The 21833-nt window shown below is 34.4% G+C and overlaps 1 protein-coding gene across 1 annotated transcript in view; it reads right to left on the bottom strand.

Annotated features, from left to right (window-relative positions):
• USH2A (usherin) overlaps positions 1-21833 on the bottom strand; it is an 800507-nt gene that overhangs the window by 308825 nt on the left and 469849 nt on the right. Inside the window, exon 38 of the mRNA XM_005540847.5 lies at positions 8907-9086. Within this exon, the coding sequence (XP_005540904.3) occupies positions 8907-9086 (180 nt within the window). The remainder of the gene's footprint in view (positions 1-8906; positions 9087-21833) is intronic.

The raw sequence follows: 21833 nt of genomic DNA on the forward strand, positions 1-21833 counted from the left end.
TATTTATTAACTCTTTTGCTTTTTGGTCTATACTTGTTTTTTGAGCCAGTTCTAGTTGCCCCTAATTCTCTTAGAGACCCTGCAAAAAATAAAAAAATAACACTCATAGGTAGGAACTGAACAATGAGATCACTTGGACTCGGGAAGGGGAACATCACACACTGGGGCCTATCACGGGGAGTGGGGTGGGGGGAGGGATTGCATTGGGAGTTATACCTGATGTAAATGACGAGTTGATGGGTGCTGACGAGTTGATGGGTGCAGCACACCAACATGGCACAAGTATACATATGTAACAAACCTGCACGTTATGCACATGTACCCTAGAACTTAAAGTATAATAAAAAATATAAAAATAAAGATGCCATTCTCCCCCTGGTTGGTTGAGCACTACCCACAGTTCATTCCTCTAAGGTCTTAAGAAAGAGATTTTGTTTGAAATTTGAAAATAGGAGAGAAAGCTCAGTTCTTTCCTTTAAAAACTGAAGGAGAAAAATATGTTCACTGAGTAAGTTATGCCAAAAATATCAGACTCAGTCCCTAATCAATTGAAGGGATATAATCAATAATTTATTTTCTCTTTTAAGGCAGAGCTACTGTAATGCTTAACCTAAGAGAAGAATTTGGTAACATTGTCCTGCCTCTCCTACTTGGGTAGGCTGCTCTGCGGGTGGATCATTCTGCCACCTTTGAAGCATGTCTTTTTCCTAAATAGTAGACACTTGCTTTACCTAACTATTCTTTTTTTTTTTAAGACGGAGTTTCGCTCTTATTGCCCAAGCTGGAGTGCAATGGCACAATCTTGGCTCTCCGCAACCTCCGCCTCTTGGGTTCAACAGATTCTCCTACCCCAGCCTCCAGAGTTGTTGGAATTACAGCATGTGCCACCATGCCCGGCTAATTTTTTTTGTATTTTTAGTAGAGACAAGGTTGTCTCTACTAAAAATGTTGGTCAGGCTGGTCTCTAACTCCCGACCTGAGGTGATCCGCCCTCCTAGGCCTTCCAAAGTGCTGGGATTACAGGTGTGAGCCACCGCGGCCGGTCTTACCTGCCTATTCTTATCTGACTTGCTGGATTAATAAAAAATTTACTCTGTATTGCAGAGATGGATAGTTGACTAGTTTTTAGTTCAAGGGCAACATTCTGCAGTCGCAGGTAGAATTATACACTCACCAAGAGTCAGTTGCATTTTTTAAACCTGTGATGTCAATTGTGGTTCTCATTATTATTGTCATTTAATTAAATAATGCTTAAACTGATGAACACTGTTAGCAGAAACTTTTTTCTATGAAAATTTACTGCTTTGAAAAACTTTCAGTGAGGACTTAAGAAAACAATACTGTGAAATTCATGCAGGAAAAATAACTCAAAGACTTAGGAAATTACAAAAACCTGAAAAATTCTGTAATTAGATTCTTCCTTAATTATCCCTAAATTTTTGATCTCCTTTTAAAGGAGTTTTCAAAGTGGAAATCAAACTATGCATTATGGGTGTAGTTTTTGTAGCAAATATGCTGGACTTAGAAATACTAAATTAACACTCCAAGAAAACAACTTGGTCCTATATAACATGGATAAATATATCTATGTGTTCTAAATTAAAGTTACGTTAAATATATATTTAGGTTTTTTAAATGTTCTGTTTTAATCATTATTTTCAATTAAGTGTTCAACCACCAGTCACAATAGGTAAGTTAATTGAAATTGGTGGTTACAGTGGAAACTACTAGAAGGCGGAAAGGGGGAGAAAGCAAAGAACTGAAAAACTGTTGGGTGCTCTGTTCACTACCTGGGCAATAAGATCGATCATACCTGAAACCTCAGCATTATACAATATATCCATGTAACAAGTGTGCACACGTACCCCTAAACATAATATAAAAGTCAGAATTATTTAAAAATAAAAAATAAAATGGTAGGTAAAACAGACAATTAAATACACAAATTTATAAACACGCCTCCAGAGGGTCTTATATTATGCATTTTTACACTCCTATGGTAATCTTAAACAGGACTAAAAATGATTATAGGATGAATTAAACCCTAAATGTTGAATTTAATCCTGGAAAATGTTTATCCAAGTAAAAGATACAGCAATAGCAAAAGATAAGTTTCAGGATTATTTTCCAAGTTATCACTGCCACAAAGGGTTCTGGCAATTTATTCAGCAAATATTTTATGCTAGACACTGGAGCTACAAAAGATATACAAAGTACACACAGTTTCTACTCTCACAGCTCAGAGTTACAAGCAGAAATCAGAATACTCAAGCCCTAGATTTGAGAAATAACTAAGATTTTTTTTAAATCACCTACTTATAAAAGGAGATCAGAATTTTCCCTCCAGTAGGGAGCTACAAACAGTTTAAACAAGAATCTATTGACATACATTTCTTGATCTTTATACTGAAATAAAATGTCAAAATTAACTGTCAAGTAAGGAAAGATTTTTTTTTTTTTTTGAGACGGAGCCTCGCTCTGTAGCCCAGGCTGGAGTGCAGTGGCGGGATCACGGCTTACTGCAAGCTCCGCCTCCCGGGTTCACGCCATTCTCCTGCCTCAGCCTCCAGAGTAGCTGGGACTACAGGCGCCCGCCACCTCGCCCGGCTAGTTTTTTGTATTTTTTAGTAGAGACGGAAAGATTTTTTTGTATCTTTTTCAGGAAAAATTTAGTAAACTACTTTCTTCATTATTTTTGGTGCTAGTACATCATTATTTCAAAAACAGGACTAATTTAAAAGAAAAAAATATTTTTTTTGCATGTATGTGTGTGTACATATACACACATACATACACGATCTAAAAACCAATCATTTAAACATTTATGGAAGACTGATAAATTATCAGGCTCCAGTAAATCATACATTCCAGCATGCATGCTTTTTGACTTGGGCAAGAAATTTGCTTTGGACAGTTTGAGGCAAGCAAAAGTTTTCAGGGCTTGCACACTGGGGCTTGACTCTTGAAACCCTGAGTTTTCCCCGGGAACTCTAAAAAAGCCCAGTCCAGCTTCCTTAAGCCAGAAGAACCATGCTGACAACTCATACAATCAGGTGAGAAATAATACAGAATGATTGTTTTATGTTGCTAATTTTTGGAGTAGCTTGTTATATAGCAATACTTGAAAGAATATTCCAGCTCTTAAATTCTCAACACAATGGAATTCAGTAGTTCAAGCTCAAAAAAGTTAGTCATTAATATATTATTCCTTTAGTGGTATTACTGGGCAAAAATCATATACTAATATTTTTTAAAGCAAACATTTTATTCAGTTATTCAAAAGCATATTGGCTGAACAACTACTAAACTTTGCTATTTAGTGAAAATTGAAAAAAAGTTTGAATTCCAAGATGTAACTTTTAAATATATGTATTTGAGGACAATTAAGAAAAAGTGAAAAGCTATTAGAATAAAATTTCAAATTACTTGCTTTTGTCTAACATTAACAATGTAAAAAAAGTATTTGTGAATAAAATATACAGATAATAGACATTTTTTAAAAAGTCATAATTATATTCAATAAGGAACTCTTTATAAACACAGAAGAATTTTATTAAGAAAAAATGTGAAATCCCAAGATAAGCAATGAGAGCTTGATGTAAGAAATCATTCACAAATTATGATCTGGAGGTCATGGAAGAGGAGGCTGAAGATACTTCAAAAAGAAAGTCACTTCCCATGCTTCCTGCTTACTTCATCATCTAATATGCATCACAACCACCCCTTAGCAGGGTTATTGGCCTGACCATACGTATGTCAACATGTTAAGGAGTAAGTGTAGGAAAGGAAAGGGATGTAGCAAGATGAAATTATTCTGGTCTCTGCAGTCTATGTGAAAGACAGATTTTTTTTTACTTACTTTTTCTGTAGGGAATTTTCCAGGCCCCCAAAAAGAGTCTTAGTAGGAAAATAGAACAAAGGAGGTAGGAAGCACCAAATGTTTACCAAGACAGGCAATACGCTAAACACATTACATATATTATGTTGTTAAATCCTCCACCTGATGTGGGAATTACCAACCAGCCTCTTTAATGGATGAGCAAACTGAGGCTCAGTTATATTTGCAAATTTGCTCATAGTCACTCAAGCAGTGAGTGAAAGAGGTGGATTTAAATCCATGTTTCTAGGACTACAAAGTCTATGCTTATGCCTCAGTTTTAATTCCTAATGGTTTTCTTTTTTATTTTTTTCTCATTGATATTTTAGGGGGAGAGGTGGGGAGGGGGTTCAGGGAAGGAGAGACAGACGAAAAGACCCTGTAAAGCAAATTACTCACAACCATTTTGCCTTTTTCAATTTTTGGTTTTCTAATAACACATTGGGGAAAATAAATAGGTTTCTCAAGCCTAGTATTTTATACTCTCTGTCGATTATAATAATTCTCATCAATTTAAAAGTACAAATGACAAATTATTTATTATCAGAGGAAAACTGGATTAGGTTCACAAACCAGGGTGGCTCCAAGTTCCTTTCACTGTTACAATAAAGCAGTTCAGAAAAAGATAAACAGAAGAGAATTATTCCTTTTGGAATAATATAAAACTTTCATAAAAAATCTGTTTCCAGCTCGTCAGTATGGAATGTGTCACTAATCATTTTAAACTATGCCCTTTTATGCTTCTTCTGTCTCTTTTAGCTTGCTGAGTAGTTCTTTGATGTAACAAAGACAGTTTCAGACAAGATTTCAGTTCATCTGGAAAAAAAAAAGGTTTAAGTCTGGAGGCAAAATGCAGTGTATTTAAAATTTATATACTCTATAATGCCTTTGTTCTGAACTTGAAGATCCTGCAAAACTTCTAAGCTTCTTTGCCTTCCTCCTCTAAGTTCATTTGTTCTTCTTTTGCTTATTATCATGCAACTGCGACTTTAACTGGTGTTTCCATCATTTAACTACATGCAGAGTCATGGCTGACCCTTTCTGATCAATTGCCAATCCATACAGGTTTGACTGATAAAAGAGCCAATTAGATTTAAGCAAATTAAGGGACATCACCAATGTCAACCACTTATTAAACTGAATGCTGAATTCCATGCATACAAAACACTAATGCACTGAGCCCCATTAAGCGTTGAAATCCTAACCCCATTAGTAACTCCAGACCTTGAAGGGGTAAAGGCCATAGGAAAGTTTCATATTTATGGATTAACATTTGGATTCGTTTTTATTTTTTTAATTCCTTTCCTAGAACTCTTGAACCTGTACCATAATGCTATTCAAGAGCTCTGATTAAATATATTATTTATTTCCAAGAGTACCTTAGTGCCAAATATGAGCATTATGTTATTACAAACAACCTAAAAATATAGTAATTGTAGAAATACAAAAAACTTGAGTGAGCAGAAGTAGGGAAGGATCTGCTACATAATTAGAAAAAAGAGAGACGCTCCTCCTGTTGTCCAAATAATATTTAAACTGAAGTTTCCAAATAAAAAATGTGTATTAATTGGGATTTGCCACTGTTCATCTATGTGCCAAATTATTAGTAGCACCATCTTCTTGCTTTACTTTCTATCTTCAAATAACTTGTGTTTATCATATTCTTAATTATATATTTTTTTCTCATCAGAAAAATAGAGGTAGGACTGGCAAATAAGATGTGTCCTAACCATCAATTAAGAGATGATGTATCCTGGTAAAATTCTTTGGAGTATGACCCTTTCGCCTCTCCTTTCCAAATTCCTACCTAAACTAAGGGTTGTTTATTCTATGCTCACCTGAGAAAAGTAACCACTATAGGGAAGAATAAAAGAGTGATGAGTTGGTGTAACATGAGAATATTTCTTACCTCCAATACACTCACCCTCCTTATAGTTTGAGCTCCCAATTTTATCTACATAACCAGAGCATTCCTACATTGGACAATGGTGTAGAGAGAAAGTCACATTTTCACAGCTGGCTAAAATACAAGGTTGCTCAGGTTGGGATGAGGCCTGGCGGGCTTGAGCAATGATAAGCTTAAAATTTTAAACTAGTAGTTAAGCAATCTTGACTAATTTATTCATTCAGCAATTATTCATTATGCACCTACCATGTGTCAGGTTTAGTCTAGGCACTGAAGATAAAAATGTGAGTAAGAAACAGTTCCTACTCTATAGAATCTTATAACCAGTGATTGTGACAGATTAAACAGGCAATTTGAGTATAACGTAACTGTTGTCTGGGATACAGAAAGGTCCTATCTCAGCCTCTGCTGGCAAAAGATGACTTTCTGATGGAACAATTTCTAGGTTCGAGCCTAAAAAATGAGAAGGATTTGGCCAGATTAAATGGGTAAATGGGATTTTCCAGGTCAGATTTGATAGCATATATTTGGTGAAGTAAAAAAGAGCATTTTGTTTTGCCCAATTATTTTATTATTATGTTTTAAAACTATGCAAAAGAAGCATAGCTAAGGATATTATCATTACGAATCTTTCATTATCCAGCATTGAAAGATACTAGGATTTCAACATCACCATAAAAGAGATCTAATATTGAAATCAAGGAATTGGCAATAATGATAGCTATCCAAATATAATGGAAAAGTAAATAGCATATAGAACCTATTCTGCCCATAAGTTGGTTCGCCTCTGCATATTGGTTCATTTATTATTCATTTCATAATGAAACACAGTTCACTGGACAAAGGCATGGAAGATTTCTTTAATAACTCTCAGTACTAATTTAATTCTACTTAAACACACATATTCTAGTGAATGCCACATGCTTTTCAGCATGATTTTTATGTGTAAATCAGGATAATATGTTTTCAGATCATTAAGTAAAAGGAAGCATGAACTAAAACCTATTTAATCAATGAGGTATCACCTTTAAACTGCCACAAGGTCATAAAAAAGATAATTTTAATGCTATAAGTTTCCTAATTGTAATCAACAACAATTTAATGAAAAAAGAAAGTATGTCCTAATGGCCATAATAAACTTTAGCGAATCACTGTGTGTCTTTGAAGACATCTGCTTCCTCTTTGGTGAAGGACTGACTCCCAAATTCTAGATTTTTGAATACATAAAGTGAAGGATTGCATCAGGCCCAGAGAGTGTGGGCCTGCAGTGCATTATGGTAATGACACAGATAAGCATCCACAGAGCGAAGATGAAGATAAACCTCAGTTAACAGTTTACTCAGTTTGACAGCACCACTATAAAACAATATTTTAGTTTCTTCCTGTTTGCATAATATTAACCCTTTTACTGACAGGTATATTCATATAACGCATATTCAGTTAGCAGTAGGAGCTTGCTATTTTTAATTGAATCATGATGTATGTATACATAACAAATTATTAGACCATACGTTCCTCAACACATAAACAATTAATTAAATTTGCCCTGTTTTATGAATATGATTATAAATTACTGTAAATCACAAACTGTTTAAATCCATATAAATATCATAAAATAAACATGCTTATTAAATATTGTATATATCCTGTAGAAAAGGTATGACTATATAACTTAAAAATCTCCATTATGGCACTGATTACTCTTTAATTTCTAAATCTGAATAAAGGATATTATATACTAGGGTTTAGAGTCATCACAGTTTTCTATCCTTCGTAGCATGTGTATTGAAGTGAAAAATGAAGATATGAACACCTAAGGTTTATTTTATCTTAGGGAGTTTGTTTTATTTTGTGTTCCAGTCTCAATTTTTAAATAAATATATCTAAATTCAATTCCCTTTTAAAATTATTTTCTTAATAAATATGATACTAACCTGAGTTGATCAGCCTCAAAAGTTTCTTTTATGCGTTCTTTTCTTAAGTAATGTAGCTTCTGACATGTAGAGTTTCAACTGTTTTAGTAAACATCAATTCATTAATTTTAATAATGGTATAAAAGGTAGATAATAGTGAGTGATTTTATGATACAACAGGTAATGAATCTTTTTTGCAGGGGAGTGGTTCCATACAACCTGAAGATTTCCTTTATTTTTCTCCAGTGATAAGGCATTTTCTGTTCTTACACTCTTCATAACTGGAAGTGGGGTTAACCTGCCCTTCAGATTGCTGATATAAGATTGTGACATTCTCCCTTAGTCCAGAATACACTCATTCCTGGGAGATGGGCTACAGGGCAGACACTGGATATCCTGCGGTCCTTTGCTTTCAGGATTCAGAAAACATACATTCTTTAGCACTCAATGGAGAATCATGCTCTTAACATTGTTAGGCATGCTTTCTGTTCAAGGGCCATCCATGTCAACCCTAGAGGGGTTTTCCTCAATGTGATTATTTCCCACAACGAGTTAAAACATGGTGAAGCTGATGGCACATCAAAATAATGGCAATTGTGAATAGGTTGATTTTTATAGAAATATTTAAAATAAAAATATCCAGACTGTATCACATTTCACACATGAATGTGGCCCTGCTGAATTGTAATTATTAGGATCAGGAATTTAAAGGTGTTTTTCAGTAATGCAAATGGAAATTTCCTATTCTATCGTCTACACCCTGCCTTTTTTTGCCAAATGAAGTACTTGAAGTATACAATTGAACTAGTTATTTAGAACACCAGGAATGAAAACCATCTGCAGTAGAAAATGGAAACTCAAATTGCAAATATAAATTTTGGCTTTAAGTAAAGTCTTGAACAAAAACATTTCCCAATTTTCTTAACATGCAGAAATCCAGAGAGATATGTGTGTGTATGTATGGTATGTAGGCACACATACACACACAGTGTGAGATGGATGAAAGCAGTCTCAGCAAAACAGTGAAAGACCGTCAATTAAAGAATCTGAATACACAAAGCGAAACAACAACAATCAAAAGAACCAGAAATATAATTGAGCCTCTAAGTTATAAAATAAAATGCCTGTAAAAGCAAACAAGATATTCAATGGTCACTTAATTCTAGGGCATTTATATAAAATTCGATAGCCAACATTTGCATAGACTTACCTCCTGGAGGCATTGCAATTGTTATAGGATCAGTTATCAAGCTTCCCTGGCTATTTGAAATATTCACTTGTACGGTATAGTTGGTAAAAGGAACCAGCCCATCCATGAGCACCCAAAGGTTTGTCTCTTCTCCACTGTACATGACTTTTGTGACATTCAGAAGGGTGTAATTATTACCTACTGATTAAAAAAGAAAATTATTAAAATAAATACATATTTAAGAATTCTTTCCTGATATTATTTGAGTATTTTTTTTAGTTTCTAAATATACTGTACCAAATAGGTCTGTAACTTTACGACTCTAAGAGGCATTACACGTGCGTCTATCAATGCACATATTTGGATTTTATTATCTTGTGAACAAAAGTGTTATCTGGGTTGACCTGGCCAATTCATTCATCACAGCAATCTATTTGAGGAATATTCTTAGATAACTGTAGGATAAAGCCATATCACAAGTATCAAGCATATAAGTAAAAATATTGCACAAATGTAGAAATTGATTACTTGATAAGTTGTTTATAATTTTTTGAGTTTTCTTTTTCCAGTAAAAATCCCTGAATTTTTTTGGATATGCAGACAGGAAGAAATAATACAGTATTCCTCAAATAGAATGGTTCTGGATACACGTACTATACTCAGACATATGAGTCAGATATTGTATATATCACAAACTGAGGTATTTTCTGTTCACTTTGCTTGAAATGTGGGTGGATTTCTTTCTATCTAATACCTCTTTAAATTAGAATTAGTCAGAATATCCTGAAAAGCAACTGGGTATGGGAGGTACTATATGTCCACTTTGACCAGAAGATCTAATATTTTTAGCTTTATGAGAAAATGCAGAAGCTGCCTAGCTATATAAAAGAGTCACTCTCTATATGTCCTCACCCTGCTCCCACCACCACTCTCCTTCCAAAGCTTTAGCAAATCCATTCTTAAATCTCATCAGTCCACAATGCAGGAAAATATTGCTGCCTAATAACAGTGTTTTATCTCTCTCTTACACCATTAGGTTAAATTTCAGGTTAAGAGTCAGAAATTAGGGTTAAAATAAGAAAAGGGCTACAAATGAAAATTGTAACACTTTTCTATATTAGATGCTTTCCTGAAAAATTGATGATACGATATTTTAAAATATTGCTTAATTTTTGTCAATTTTAGAAATGATACAATAACTCTTAAAAAACAGAAAAATGAATGATTAAGAGTACCACCCAGGCAAGGCAACATAGCAAGACCTCATCTCTACATACTCGCAAGATCTCCAGATACTGATATAATCTTTATTGAACAAATGCTTAAAAAGTAAAAGATGGCATCATACTAAAAGTTATCTTGCATCGTATAGTATACAAAATGCAATGTTTATAATATTTACAAAAACATTATATTTTAACACAGTTTAGTAGCAAAGTATAGTGCAAAGGAAAGAACATAAATTTGGTTGTCAGAAAGTCCTGCATTTGAACATGTTCTTGTATTCTTTAGTAATGTGCTCTTTGCTAATTTATTTAATATCTCTGAATATCTGGTCCTTCAACTGTGAACTGGGAATGATAATACAGTATTTACATTGCAGTGCTATTGTGAAAATCAAGTAAGATGATTTCTTTATCATATCTAGCACATATTAGTTGCTCATAAACAGCAGCTAGGAATGATGTTATTGTTTTTGTTGTAATCCATACAATTGATACATTCTAGCCATTTAGAACTAGCAAGTGATTAAGAATTTTATACCCTGTATTTCATTTTCTCAGTAGCAATTGCCTACCTATTCTCTACCCCTTCCAACCTAACAATGTATTATTAATCAAAATTCTAAGGTTTTTCAATGAACAAAGCAGCACTAATCTCATCCCCTACCAATGTGCCACTGTCCCATCAGATTATATTTCAAACTGAAATTAATGAAGATCAAATCATGCAAAAGAGATTCTGATATCTGGTTATTACTTGACTATTTTCTTGAAATGTGCGTAGGTCCAACACATTTTAAAAACATACAAAAAGTTATTTAAAAAGATACTTATAACAATTTGGGGATGGAGGAAGTCACCGGAAAATCTGTTACAAAATACTCAGGAGTTTTTTCCATGAGCAGAAGAGAGCCCTAGTGGCATAATATAATTTATTACTCTGGACCCAAAATTGGCACGTCCAAAGAAGTAGTTTATTTCAAAAGAAATAAACAGTGCTTGTGGGCTAAAACATGACAATGATAATTTCTACTCACTTTCAGTAAAAGCAGATAAAGACATATTCATAGCTTAAAGAGTGATTTCAAGGTCCTAAAATGGAAGTAGATAATGCACTCCTTTAAATGTGTAATACATATTAGCAAGACGTTATAAAACCTACAAAGCAGCCTTTGATAATTTCATTATGCACTAAAAAGACATTTCCAATTTATGCCATTTTAGCTTTCATAGGTTCTTTACAAATAGTCAACTTGCTTCTACTGAGGATTATTGAGCTCCAACTGCATGCAAGGAGAAGGCTTTGCTAGGCACTGACGAGAACATGCCCCAAGTACATAAGACATAATTCCTGCTCTCAAGAAACCTGGTTAAGATTAAATGTGAACATCCTAACCATTGCCTAAGATCAATTACATGGTCAGGATGGGAAGATCTCCTGTCCCCATAATATTGAGCTCCTTGGAAGTATTTCTGCTGTCATTAACATGCTCAATTGTAAACTTTCAAAAAGGTCAGCTTGTCCTATAGACTCAAGCAGATATTCAATTGACTCTCAAGTAGTATAACTGTGCAGGTCTTATAAAAGAATGAAATTTGTAAAGCAACAATGGAAATTCTAAAATTGAGCCATGTGAATATAATTTTACAAATTTTCAGCCAGGGACAAATACAAAATAAATAAGTAAATGTGTATGATTATAATGTTGGTGAAGTTTTCTCCATTGCATTTTGCTTGTTTGTTTTTGAAGGAAATTTTGAGTTGTAAAACAAACAAAAAAACGAACACTATTTCTTGCTTTGAAAATGGCATGGCAGGGAGAAATATATAAGTGCACTTTATTCTAAGCTTCCTAGATAACAACATTAATACATGGTAATTATATAATTAGTTGTAACATTAAGTTCTAGTTATAGAACAATGAATACTCAGTAATTATAAGAAGTATATAATTACTCAATAATTATGAGAAGCATGCAATTACATAACCATTTTGCTCAGCTCAAAAAAGAACTTGTACATCTCCAGGAACCATGCAGCTGAGTGAGTCTAATGTTCTCTCACCCCTACAAACATACAGTTCAATTCACAGACCTAGAGTAGCTGACAGGATTTCAGCCCTCAATGAAGCTCAAAAATGTCCAGATTCAAAACCAAAGCAGGATCCACAGATTTTAGTTCTTCCTCCATTTCATTCTCACTGTCTTTCCTTTCTTCCTTTGAACTTTAGGAATCTAGGCTCCTCAATATTGGGGGGGGAGGGGTAGATTTTTAAAATGCATGTCCTCAGATTCCTGCTCTTTAGATGGTTGTGCTTTGCCACTTTTCACTGCATAAACTGGGCTTTCAGTGGACTGGAAAGCCTCGTTGGTTCAGCCTCAAAAATCAAGCTTGAAATTGTGAAAGTGATAAGCATGTCCTATCGCAGGTGACCATTCCTGTCTGGTAGGCCCTCCAATCTGACCCTATTTGTGAGTATAAGTGGATGGTGCAAGACCTTTTAAGCTTCTGTGTTCTGGAACAACGACTCCCCACTGCCTGCCTCACCTCCACCCAAGCATTGTGATTTGAAGTTGAGTTGCCCTCCTCCACCCTCTGTGGCTTGGTCTGAGCTATAGGGCTTTAACTGGGGATCTCACTTAGCTCTTTGCAAAATGAGGTTACCAATACCACTGTTCCAGGCACAACCTACATCAAAATCATGTGCGGGTACCTCATAAACATTTGTATATCTGAATTCTACCCCAGGCCTACTGGATGAGCACTGGAGCATAGGGTGCTGGGATCCTGGATGATTCTTCTAGAGTCCAGACTCTAGCTTTGGACTATAATATATTTACTCTATTAGTGAAATAAATGTAAAGCTGAGGTTTAAAACAGATGTCTCCTTATAGACTACAAAATCCAATGAAGCTGTTCTATAAGAAAATTTAAAATGTGCATAAAAACAATTTTAAAAATCAGTAGTCATTATTGCACAATTAAGAACAGTAACATCAGGGTTTCTGATTTAAGTATTATACCTCTTTGTCACTATCTTCCACTGAAGATGCAGAGGAAGAAAAGATTTTTTGTGTATTGACCAACATCACACATCATAAAGATAAAATAAGTTTTGTATAGATCATGTAGAATTTCTAAATAAACTCCTAACTGCTCTTTCAGTCTATCCCACATTCTAAAGGGTCTTGAAAGAGGTTAACCCATTCAGTCCTATTTTATTTCAAAGAAAAGTGTTACATGAAAAAATAGACCAAATAAACCTCATACGAACAACAGATTTTACTTATTAAAAAACCTTTTCTTTAGTCTCAAATACAAAGTCTTAACTGAAAAGTTAACAATATTAATGCCCCTTTTGTAAGATGAAAATCTTATTTTCAATGTTCTTTTTTGTTGAATAGTAGAAAATCTTCTATGCAATTATTTTTTAAGGAAAAAACAGCATAAATGGATATTTTCACATGTATGACTCAGGGATGCGTAAATGATTGCTGTCCCGAGGATACCATCCTATGGGGTTCTCTAGATTGAAATAACATAAATGGGTATCCTTTCCTATTCTTGTTATAATCATTGTCACAATAATTTTAATGCACCATATATTCCATAATTTTTTTTTCCTGTGTGCTGTACTGCTCTGACCTTTTCAATATTCTATAATTTGACTGGCTGGCCGTTTCAGTTCTCTCCTTTTTACAGCCTTATTAACTTGTGGGAAAGAGGTGACATGAACAACCAATCAGAATACATAATATTGCAAAGGTCAGTGTAGTCCTGTACAGTATCATCACACATGCAATACTGTATGCCAGGCATTAACATCCTGATATCTTATTCATGTGACAAAGATTGTAACAAGAACAGAAAATGGCACAACATGAATCCATTCTCATGACAAAGATTATAATGAGAAATGACAGCGAACAAACCAAACTGATTCTTGTTACCTTGTGAGAATTTTATATGTCAGGCCTGGTCCTGCTTTAAGTTAGTCTTTTTCTGAATCCAATTACATCTTAGGGTAGAAAAAGTATTAACTAATTTTTCCCACTTCTTGCTGTACAAAGAAATACTATGTTTTTCTGGTATTGAGGTCTAAATTTTAGAGTTGTTTAGTTCCATCTCAGTATCACAAAATTCTGCCAATACCAAAATCAGAAGACATAGAGTTATGACCAAGGTAAACTGGCAAAATCAGCCTTTACTGTGAGCCAAGAATTTCAGGTCACTCTAGATAGCCTGTATTAATATTTAACTTACAGTTATTTATTCCTTCCAAAAATATTATTCTAAATTATTTTAACCAAAAGCAAGTGTTTCTTCCAAATTCCATTTTTCTGATAGATCTCATGTTGTTAGGAAGCTGAAAGGTGCTGAGTGTTTGTTTATTTTGTAATTAATATATGGTGAAAGAAATCTATTCTTGGCCCTACGTTTTTGACAATGTATAAAATATTTATAGACATATGCCCACAAAGCTGTCTTCTTCACAGAACATTTGAAAGAGAAAGAAATAAATAGCCTATGAACCACTAAGACCTCCTGAGGACGGTGCTCGATTAATGCATCATATTTCTTACATTACTGTAATTACTGTAATAGTGATTTTAATTAGTTGTCATCTAGTCAAAGCTATACTTCTTTGACTCCTCTTTAAATTGGTCATTCTTCTAGTATGACAATTGTAGTGCAGGGAATAAATGCATGCACCATTTTATCAACTCACCAAAAGATGCTTCAGACACATTTGCCCTGGTTGTGCCCATACAAGAGCAACGACAGCTCTATAGATATCTAGAATCTTTGTGTTTTGTTCTGTTGTTCTTTTTTTTAATGTGCAGGCACAATTACTGTTCTAAATATTGCAAATTATTTTTTAAAGTTTGTTGAAGCATGTTTTATTTTTTCCCATCAAGCTTTCTCTATGTATCACAGTCAGATTTTCCTAAATGGATCTCATTTTATGAACATCAGAAAGGAATTACAATGCATGAAGGATAGACAAAAATCTCTGTACCTTATGCTTAATATTTCCGTAATCCTAAAACTGCTCTAAAAATAGTCATAAAAATTAAAGAAATATATATGTATATATGCATGTATAGTACACATTTTATATATAAAGTTCACTATATGATATATAAAATTCAGTATAGTTCACTGTATATATGTATATAAACACACACAGAAAGAGAGAGTAAATTCAGAGATGTACTGTGACTATCGTAAATTGTAGAAGTATGGTTTATTTTCATTAACCAAGTTATGCTCTGATATGTCAGAGTTTTTTTCCCACTTTGACTTATTATTTGCCATTTGAGGAAACTTTTTTCCAACTGAATAAACTGATGCCTTATCTCAATCAGCTAAGAGTTACTTGAACAAATATACTCCCAGAGAAAGTGGTTCCCAGCTTCCACACCAAACACTGGACATGAACACAACTATTTTATCACCAAAATGTGTTTCCTTCTAAACACTTTGGTAGAGCCTTACTAACCATGCTGAACATGCTAAGCCTATGGTGCTACTAGGATCAGACGAGCAATTTGACAACCATTATTGATCCCAGACAAAGCCTATGGTCCATTCTTTGTTTAATGACATGTTTAACAATTTCTTCTAATTACTGGAATATATATACTTGAGATGGTTACTCTGTAAAAGAAGAGCAACGATTTGGGGGTCTGGATGAGAATGATACCATGTTTTGCTGTTGAGTTCCACCTGTTTCATATGCTACAGTCACACAGTCAGGTGTTCCTGTGTTAGTTGTATATCGATGTATCATGGTATTACCACAAACTTAGCAACATACATTTATAATCTCATAGTTTCTGTGAGTCAGGAGTCTGGCACAGCTAACTGGGTCCTGTGCTCAGGGTCTCAAAAGACTGCAGTCAAGGTGTTGGCCAGGACTGAAGTCCCAACTGAAGGCTCCAATGAGGAAGGATCTCTCTCAAGCTCAGGTGGTTGTTGGTAGCTTTCAATTTGTTGTAGGCTGTCGATACTGAGGGTCTCAGTTTTTTTCCGGCTATTGGCTCAAGGCTGCCCTCAGTTACTAGTTTTGAGTTGCTTGGAGTTCACCCTCATTCCTTCCCATATGGGTCTCCCAGCGTGACCAGTTACTGTATCAAAAAGAGGGAGTCTCCTAGCAAGATAGGTTACAATCTTACGGAGGTGGCATGCTATCACCTTTGTTATGTTCTACTGGTGAGAAGCAAGTCACAGGTTTTGAAGATACCCAAGGGAAGGAGAGTAAACAAGGACATGAACACTAGGAGGTGGGGAAAGTCAGAAGCCGCCTTACAGTCTCCGAGTTAGTCTCTGAACTGTATATATGAATCACCTTGCTGGAAAGAGATTTTGGACAAATTGTGAACTTTCACAGCTTCTAAATTAAGTGGTACCACACAACTGTCTTTCCAAAATACGTGACAGAATGGAAACAAGCTATGAAAACAGTAACATTAACAATTTTAGTTGAAAATTCTCCAGGTACAAATGTATAAAGGAAAATGAAAAAAATGACTGACATGAAATTGAAACCTAAAAGAAGAAAGATATGGTAAATTCTTTCTTAGTATAGCACAACTCCTACCTTTGTTCCCAGAGGAAGGAGTATAAGCCAAATAAATCCTCTCCAATGTGTAGAGAAATGCAATGAGTGGAGTCTGCAGAGATAGGAAGAGAAATCAGGGCTGGCCATTCTGCCAAGCCCTGTGCTAAGTTGGGGGAAGAAGCTGGTGTTCCCAGGATTGGGAGATGCATGTGAATAAATGCAGCAAGTGCTGCCACAAAAGCCATATAATAGGATCTCAGAGGAGACAAAATCTGGAGTCCCCAGAATTCTGCCCAGTGCATCTTTGCACTCTCTAGCAACACCTAGTGCTCAAAGTTTAGGTCAAAAGAAGACTGACTAGCACCAGAAGGGAAAGGAAGTAGACCAAGCTCAGAACCAGAGCAAAATCTGGACATAACTGCCCATACAAGGCATAAGCAAGATGAGGTTGAAGAAAAAAATGTATAAAGAGTATTGTACATACAGCTAAAGAGAAAGAAAGGATTCTAACATCAAAAGACAAAATAACCATGCAGTTTGGGGAAAAATGATATATATTCCCTATAAGATGATAAAATGATACTGCAGAGACAGAGAAACAATCTGGAAATTTAAAAATGCATTAAGTATTTAATAAATAAGTTAGAAAAAGCCAGGAACAGAATAGATAGAGCTAAGATCTAAATCAATGGTATGATGAAAAGCGTTGAGAGACTCGTAATTCATGTACAAGAAAAAAGATCAAGAAATTACAACAATCAGGGAGACGATAATAGGTATGTAGAAATAAATGATTAGAAATATAACTTAATTTTCTTTGTTTTTGTAAATGAAAGGACAGCTGAAGTTCATGTGGTAAGACCACGATATTGCCAGTCAGTTGCACTGCTTTCACCTAAGGACTACAGAGCTTGATCCAGTGAAACAATGGCTCACAGTCAACTAAGGATTATTCAAGATGCCTCTAAAATTGTTGAGAATCCAGAAGCAGAGTGATAATTTTCAAGGCAGCTGAATGGTGATGGTGCCGGTGGGGGTGTCCTAAGAAGGCACAAGCTTGTCTGGGCCATGTTATTTGTGGTTCTGCACAAATCTGACTCCCCAGCTTTCCTGATAACTTTTTGAACTGTTGAATTCCTTTAATATAATTCATCTCTGCCTGAATTAACCAAATTTGTTTGCTATCAAGAAATCCCCCATGAATTGAGAAAGCTCTAAAATAATGTTCACTTTTTGTTAACATTGGTTATTTATGGGTAGTAGGATTTTAGTGGATGTTGTTTTCTGTATTACACGGATTTTTAGATTAGCATTCATAATTGTTGCAAAATCAAATGAATCATGAAAGGATTGAAATATCCAAGGAAAGTATGTAAATTGTATCTTAATTTATAAACAAGTTATAATAAAACAGAGACCCAGAAACCACAAGCCTACAAGCCAAATTTGGCCAGCTGCCTATTTTTGGAAATAAAGGTTTATTAGAACAAAAGTAATTATCTTTCTAGGAATTTTCATGGTATAACTGCAGAATTGAGTAATTATGGCAGAGAATAAATTGCCTGCAAAGTCTAAAGTGTTTACTTTCTGTCCCTTTATAGAAAATATTTGCCAACCTCTGAATTAAACAATTAAAGAAGCTAACTTTTTAAAAATATTCTGCCTTCTTGAATAAAGGGAGTAATTTCCACTTTCTAGAATGATTCTTTTGGGTAAATATTTTTTTTAAAGAGTTGAACAAAGCATGTGGAAAGAACATTTTGTTGATATAGCCCTGTGTTACATCACTGCACCATACCTTCATTAATGCTTTGACTATCTTTCATTATTCAGCATTAATAAATGCAAATTACTGAAAAGGAAATGAAGCTGGACAAAAATAAGTTCTAGATAGTCCCCTAATTCCACATGCCTAGGAAGTTTGCCAATGGAAATACAAGTGCCTAGCTTATATGGCTTATATAGCTGCTGTTCTAAAGGCTTAATAAGATTAACTGAAGAGTAATTAATGGTGCTAGGATGAAAGAAATATGGGTTTACCATTTTAACTGCTTCTAAAATACTTTTCTACAACGTTCAAAGTTATATGTCTTCCTGAAAAAAATCAGTGGTAGGTAATTTGTCCAAAACATGAAACATCCCCTTTTTATGGATTCTAGTGAAAATAAGTAAATGACTAAATAAGGCTAAAATATTTGTTGAAAGTAACAAATGCAGTGTCAACATTACCTTGAAATTTATTTTAAGAATATGATTAGATAAGTGCATCAAATAATTGCCTTATTCTAAGTATCAAATAACGAATTGCTGAATGGTTTAATTGTGCCTTTTCAAATATTTTGCTTAAGAACCTAGAACAGGTGGCTAGAGTCAGAGGCAAGAAAACAATAATATGGTACCATGAGTACCAAAATAAGCATTTGATATGTAAAGGATCATAAGATATAAATATGTTTGTAAAGCAAAGAGAGTTTGATATATAAATGTTGGCCTCTTGAGGAACAACTTAATCAATTTTGCTCTCTAATTTAAAATTGAGCTGTTTTTCTCTTTTAAATCCCCCAGATGGTGGCTTTCTGGCCTGCATAATTATAGAAATGAAAAGAACTAGCCTGGATACCTTCAAAGGCATTTTATTCACCTTAACTGTTCTCCTATTACTAACCTAGACCAGTTGATATGGTTCAGCTCTGAAACAAGCAGGTGAAAGTAAATAAGATCGTTATCATGAAAAATAGTCATTTACCTAATAGCACCCTAAGAATATGGTTTATAGCCACCAGTTGTATTAACAGGTCTTTTTTTAAAAGAAAGAATAAAGTTATTTAAAAACATGACTTCATCTTAAGAAAAACACTGAGAAATTTGAAGAGTTTTTTGATGATGTTATAGCTACGTATTTTAAGTCTTTATTTTTTAATCCTTGTTCATTTGTGGGGCTTCCATTGTCAGCATACAAATGAAGATTATTATCTGCTTTCTAAACATGTTCATAACTCATAGATGCCAATAAAAATATTCAGTTCTTTGGGGGAGATGATCAGAAAGAAACTGGCTAAAAAGCAGACCTGGGGATCTCCGATCCATAATCAAATATCGAGATTGATTGTGTCACTTGCACTTGTATTGATTTCAATTGGAGTAGCTCACCCAAGGGAATAATAAAAATGTGGAATAAAACTGATTTATGAGGACAAAATAAATCCTTTTGTGAGTGTAATGAATTGGTACTATTTAACCCTTTCAATCACAGGGTGAAAAACTATTTATTTTTTAAGAATGCTGAACTAGCCAAAAGAAGTCATATCAGAAATGCCAATACTGTCAAGTGCCATTACACAAAGTTGTAATGCTGGGGAAGAAATGCTGCTCTAAACTTGATGGAAGGGATTATTTGACATACGACATACTTTTAGCTTTCCTGGGCCAACTTCTATGTGTCATCACAAATGATGGACCTGTAGATCCAAACTATTACAGAATCACTCAGTAGATGTTTATGGTGCTTATTTACATGATTCATAAGACAGTTGAGAAGCTAGAACAAAACATGGTGGTATAACATTAACTACATTTATTTTTTTTCTCAATATAGGTGTTCTTGGTTTTAACTCAAAACAGCATTTAACAGTTATATTCATGAGACACTCAGCAATATTTGAGGATAACAGGGATATTCAGGAGAAACAGAGTTTGGCATAATTTGCAAAAATATTTGCCTTAAGAAAATTAGAGGACCAAATAAACAAGGAGATGATTTGTATATAAAACCCAGCAACTGTTTTACTCTATCAATTGAGCCAACTAGCCAAGCAGCTGATTCAATGAGAAAAATATCAGTCACGTCATTGTTTCTTGAAACCCGGTAGACAAAACATTCCCAATAGTTTGGCATTGATTTAACTTTTAACTTTCCCTCTGTGTTAACATCTTGTACATGTGTTCCAAACCTTTGCTGTCCAATACAATAGCCCCTATCCACATATGGCTATTGAGCACTTGAAATGTGGCTAGTGTGGCTGAGGAGCTGAATTTCTAATTTGATTTTAATGAATTTAAATTAAAAATTGATTATTGATTCAGTTACTGGAAAACTTTTAAATACATTTGGAACAATTTGGTATATGGATCTACTTTCTCAGCTGAAAACTTATGACATCTAAATGCACATTGAATATACCTGATAAAAAAATCTGAATTGAAATATCCTGCAAGTGTAAAATACAAACATAGTTTGGTAGAAAAAATAATGTATTATCTCATTATTAACTTGTAAGTTTTAATTACATGTTAAAATAATGATATATTTTAGATAGATTGGATTAAATAAGGTATACTACTAATTTTTTTTTTTTTTTTTTTTTTTTTTTTTTGAGACTGAGTCACTCTGTTGCCCAGACTGGAGTGCAGTGGTGTGATCTCAGCTCACTGCAGACTCCGTCTCTCACATTCAAGTGATTCTCCCACCTCGGCCTCCTGAGTAGTTGAGAGACTACAGGCATGCACCAACACTCCTGGCTAATTTTTGTATTTTTAGTAGAGACGGAGTTTCGCCATGTCACCCAGACTGGTCTCAAACTCCTGACCTCAGGTGGTCTGCCACCCTTGGCCTCCCAAAGTGCTGGGATCACAGGTGTGAGCCAGCGCACCAAGCCCTACTAAATTAGTTTTAACTGTTTCATTTTACTTTTTAAAAATGTGCATTTTAGAAAATTCAAAATTATATATGTAGCTCACATTATATTTCTATTAGATAGTGCTGTTCTGATGTGCTAAAGGGACAATTAGAATGCACATTTAAAATGAAGGTTCATTTTCATTTTAAATCAATGGAAGAAAACCTCACTGTTCAAAGATCTGTCTACCTAGACTCACAAGAGCTGGAAGTGAAACTTTTATTCACAGAATGCACAGATTCTGTTCCATACATTGCATTGAATCATAGTCCTAAGAAAGCTAATTTCAGAACAACTTATGAGTGTTACAAGAAGGAGTGTGTTGATTTGTTATCAGTTCTGTCGTTTGGCTTGTACTGTCATTGTATTTAATGAAAGTACATAAAGGTAACTTTATTTATCTCCACTGGCATAAAAAGGCTTTTAAAAAAATTAATACATTTTACTATTTACAATGAAACATAATTTAATTCAGTTTGATGG

This window comes from Macaca fascicularis, chromosome 1 (genome assembly GCF_037993035.2).
Source record: "Macaca fascicularis isolate 582-1 chromosome 1, T2T-MFA8v1.1".
NCBI lineage: Eukaryota > Metazoa > Chordata > Mammalia > Primates > Cercopithecidae > Macaca > Macaca fascicularis.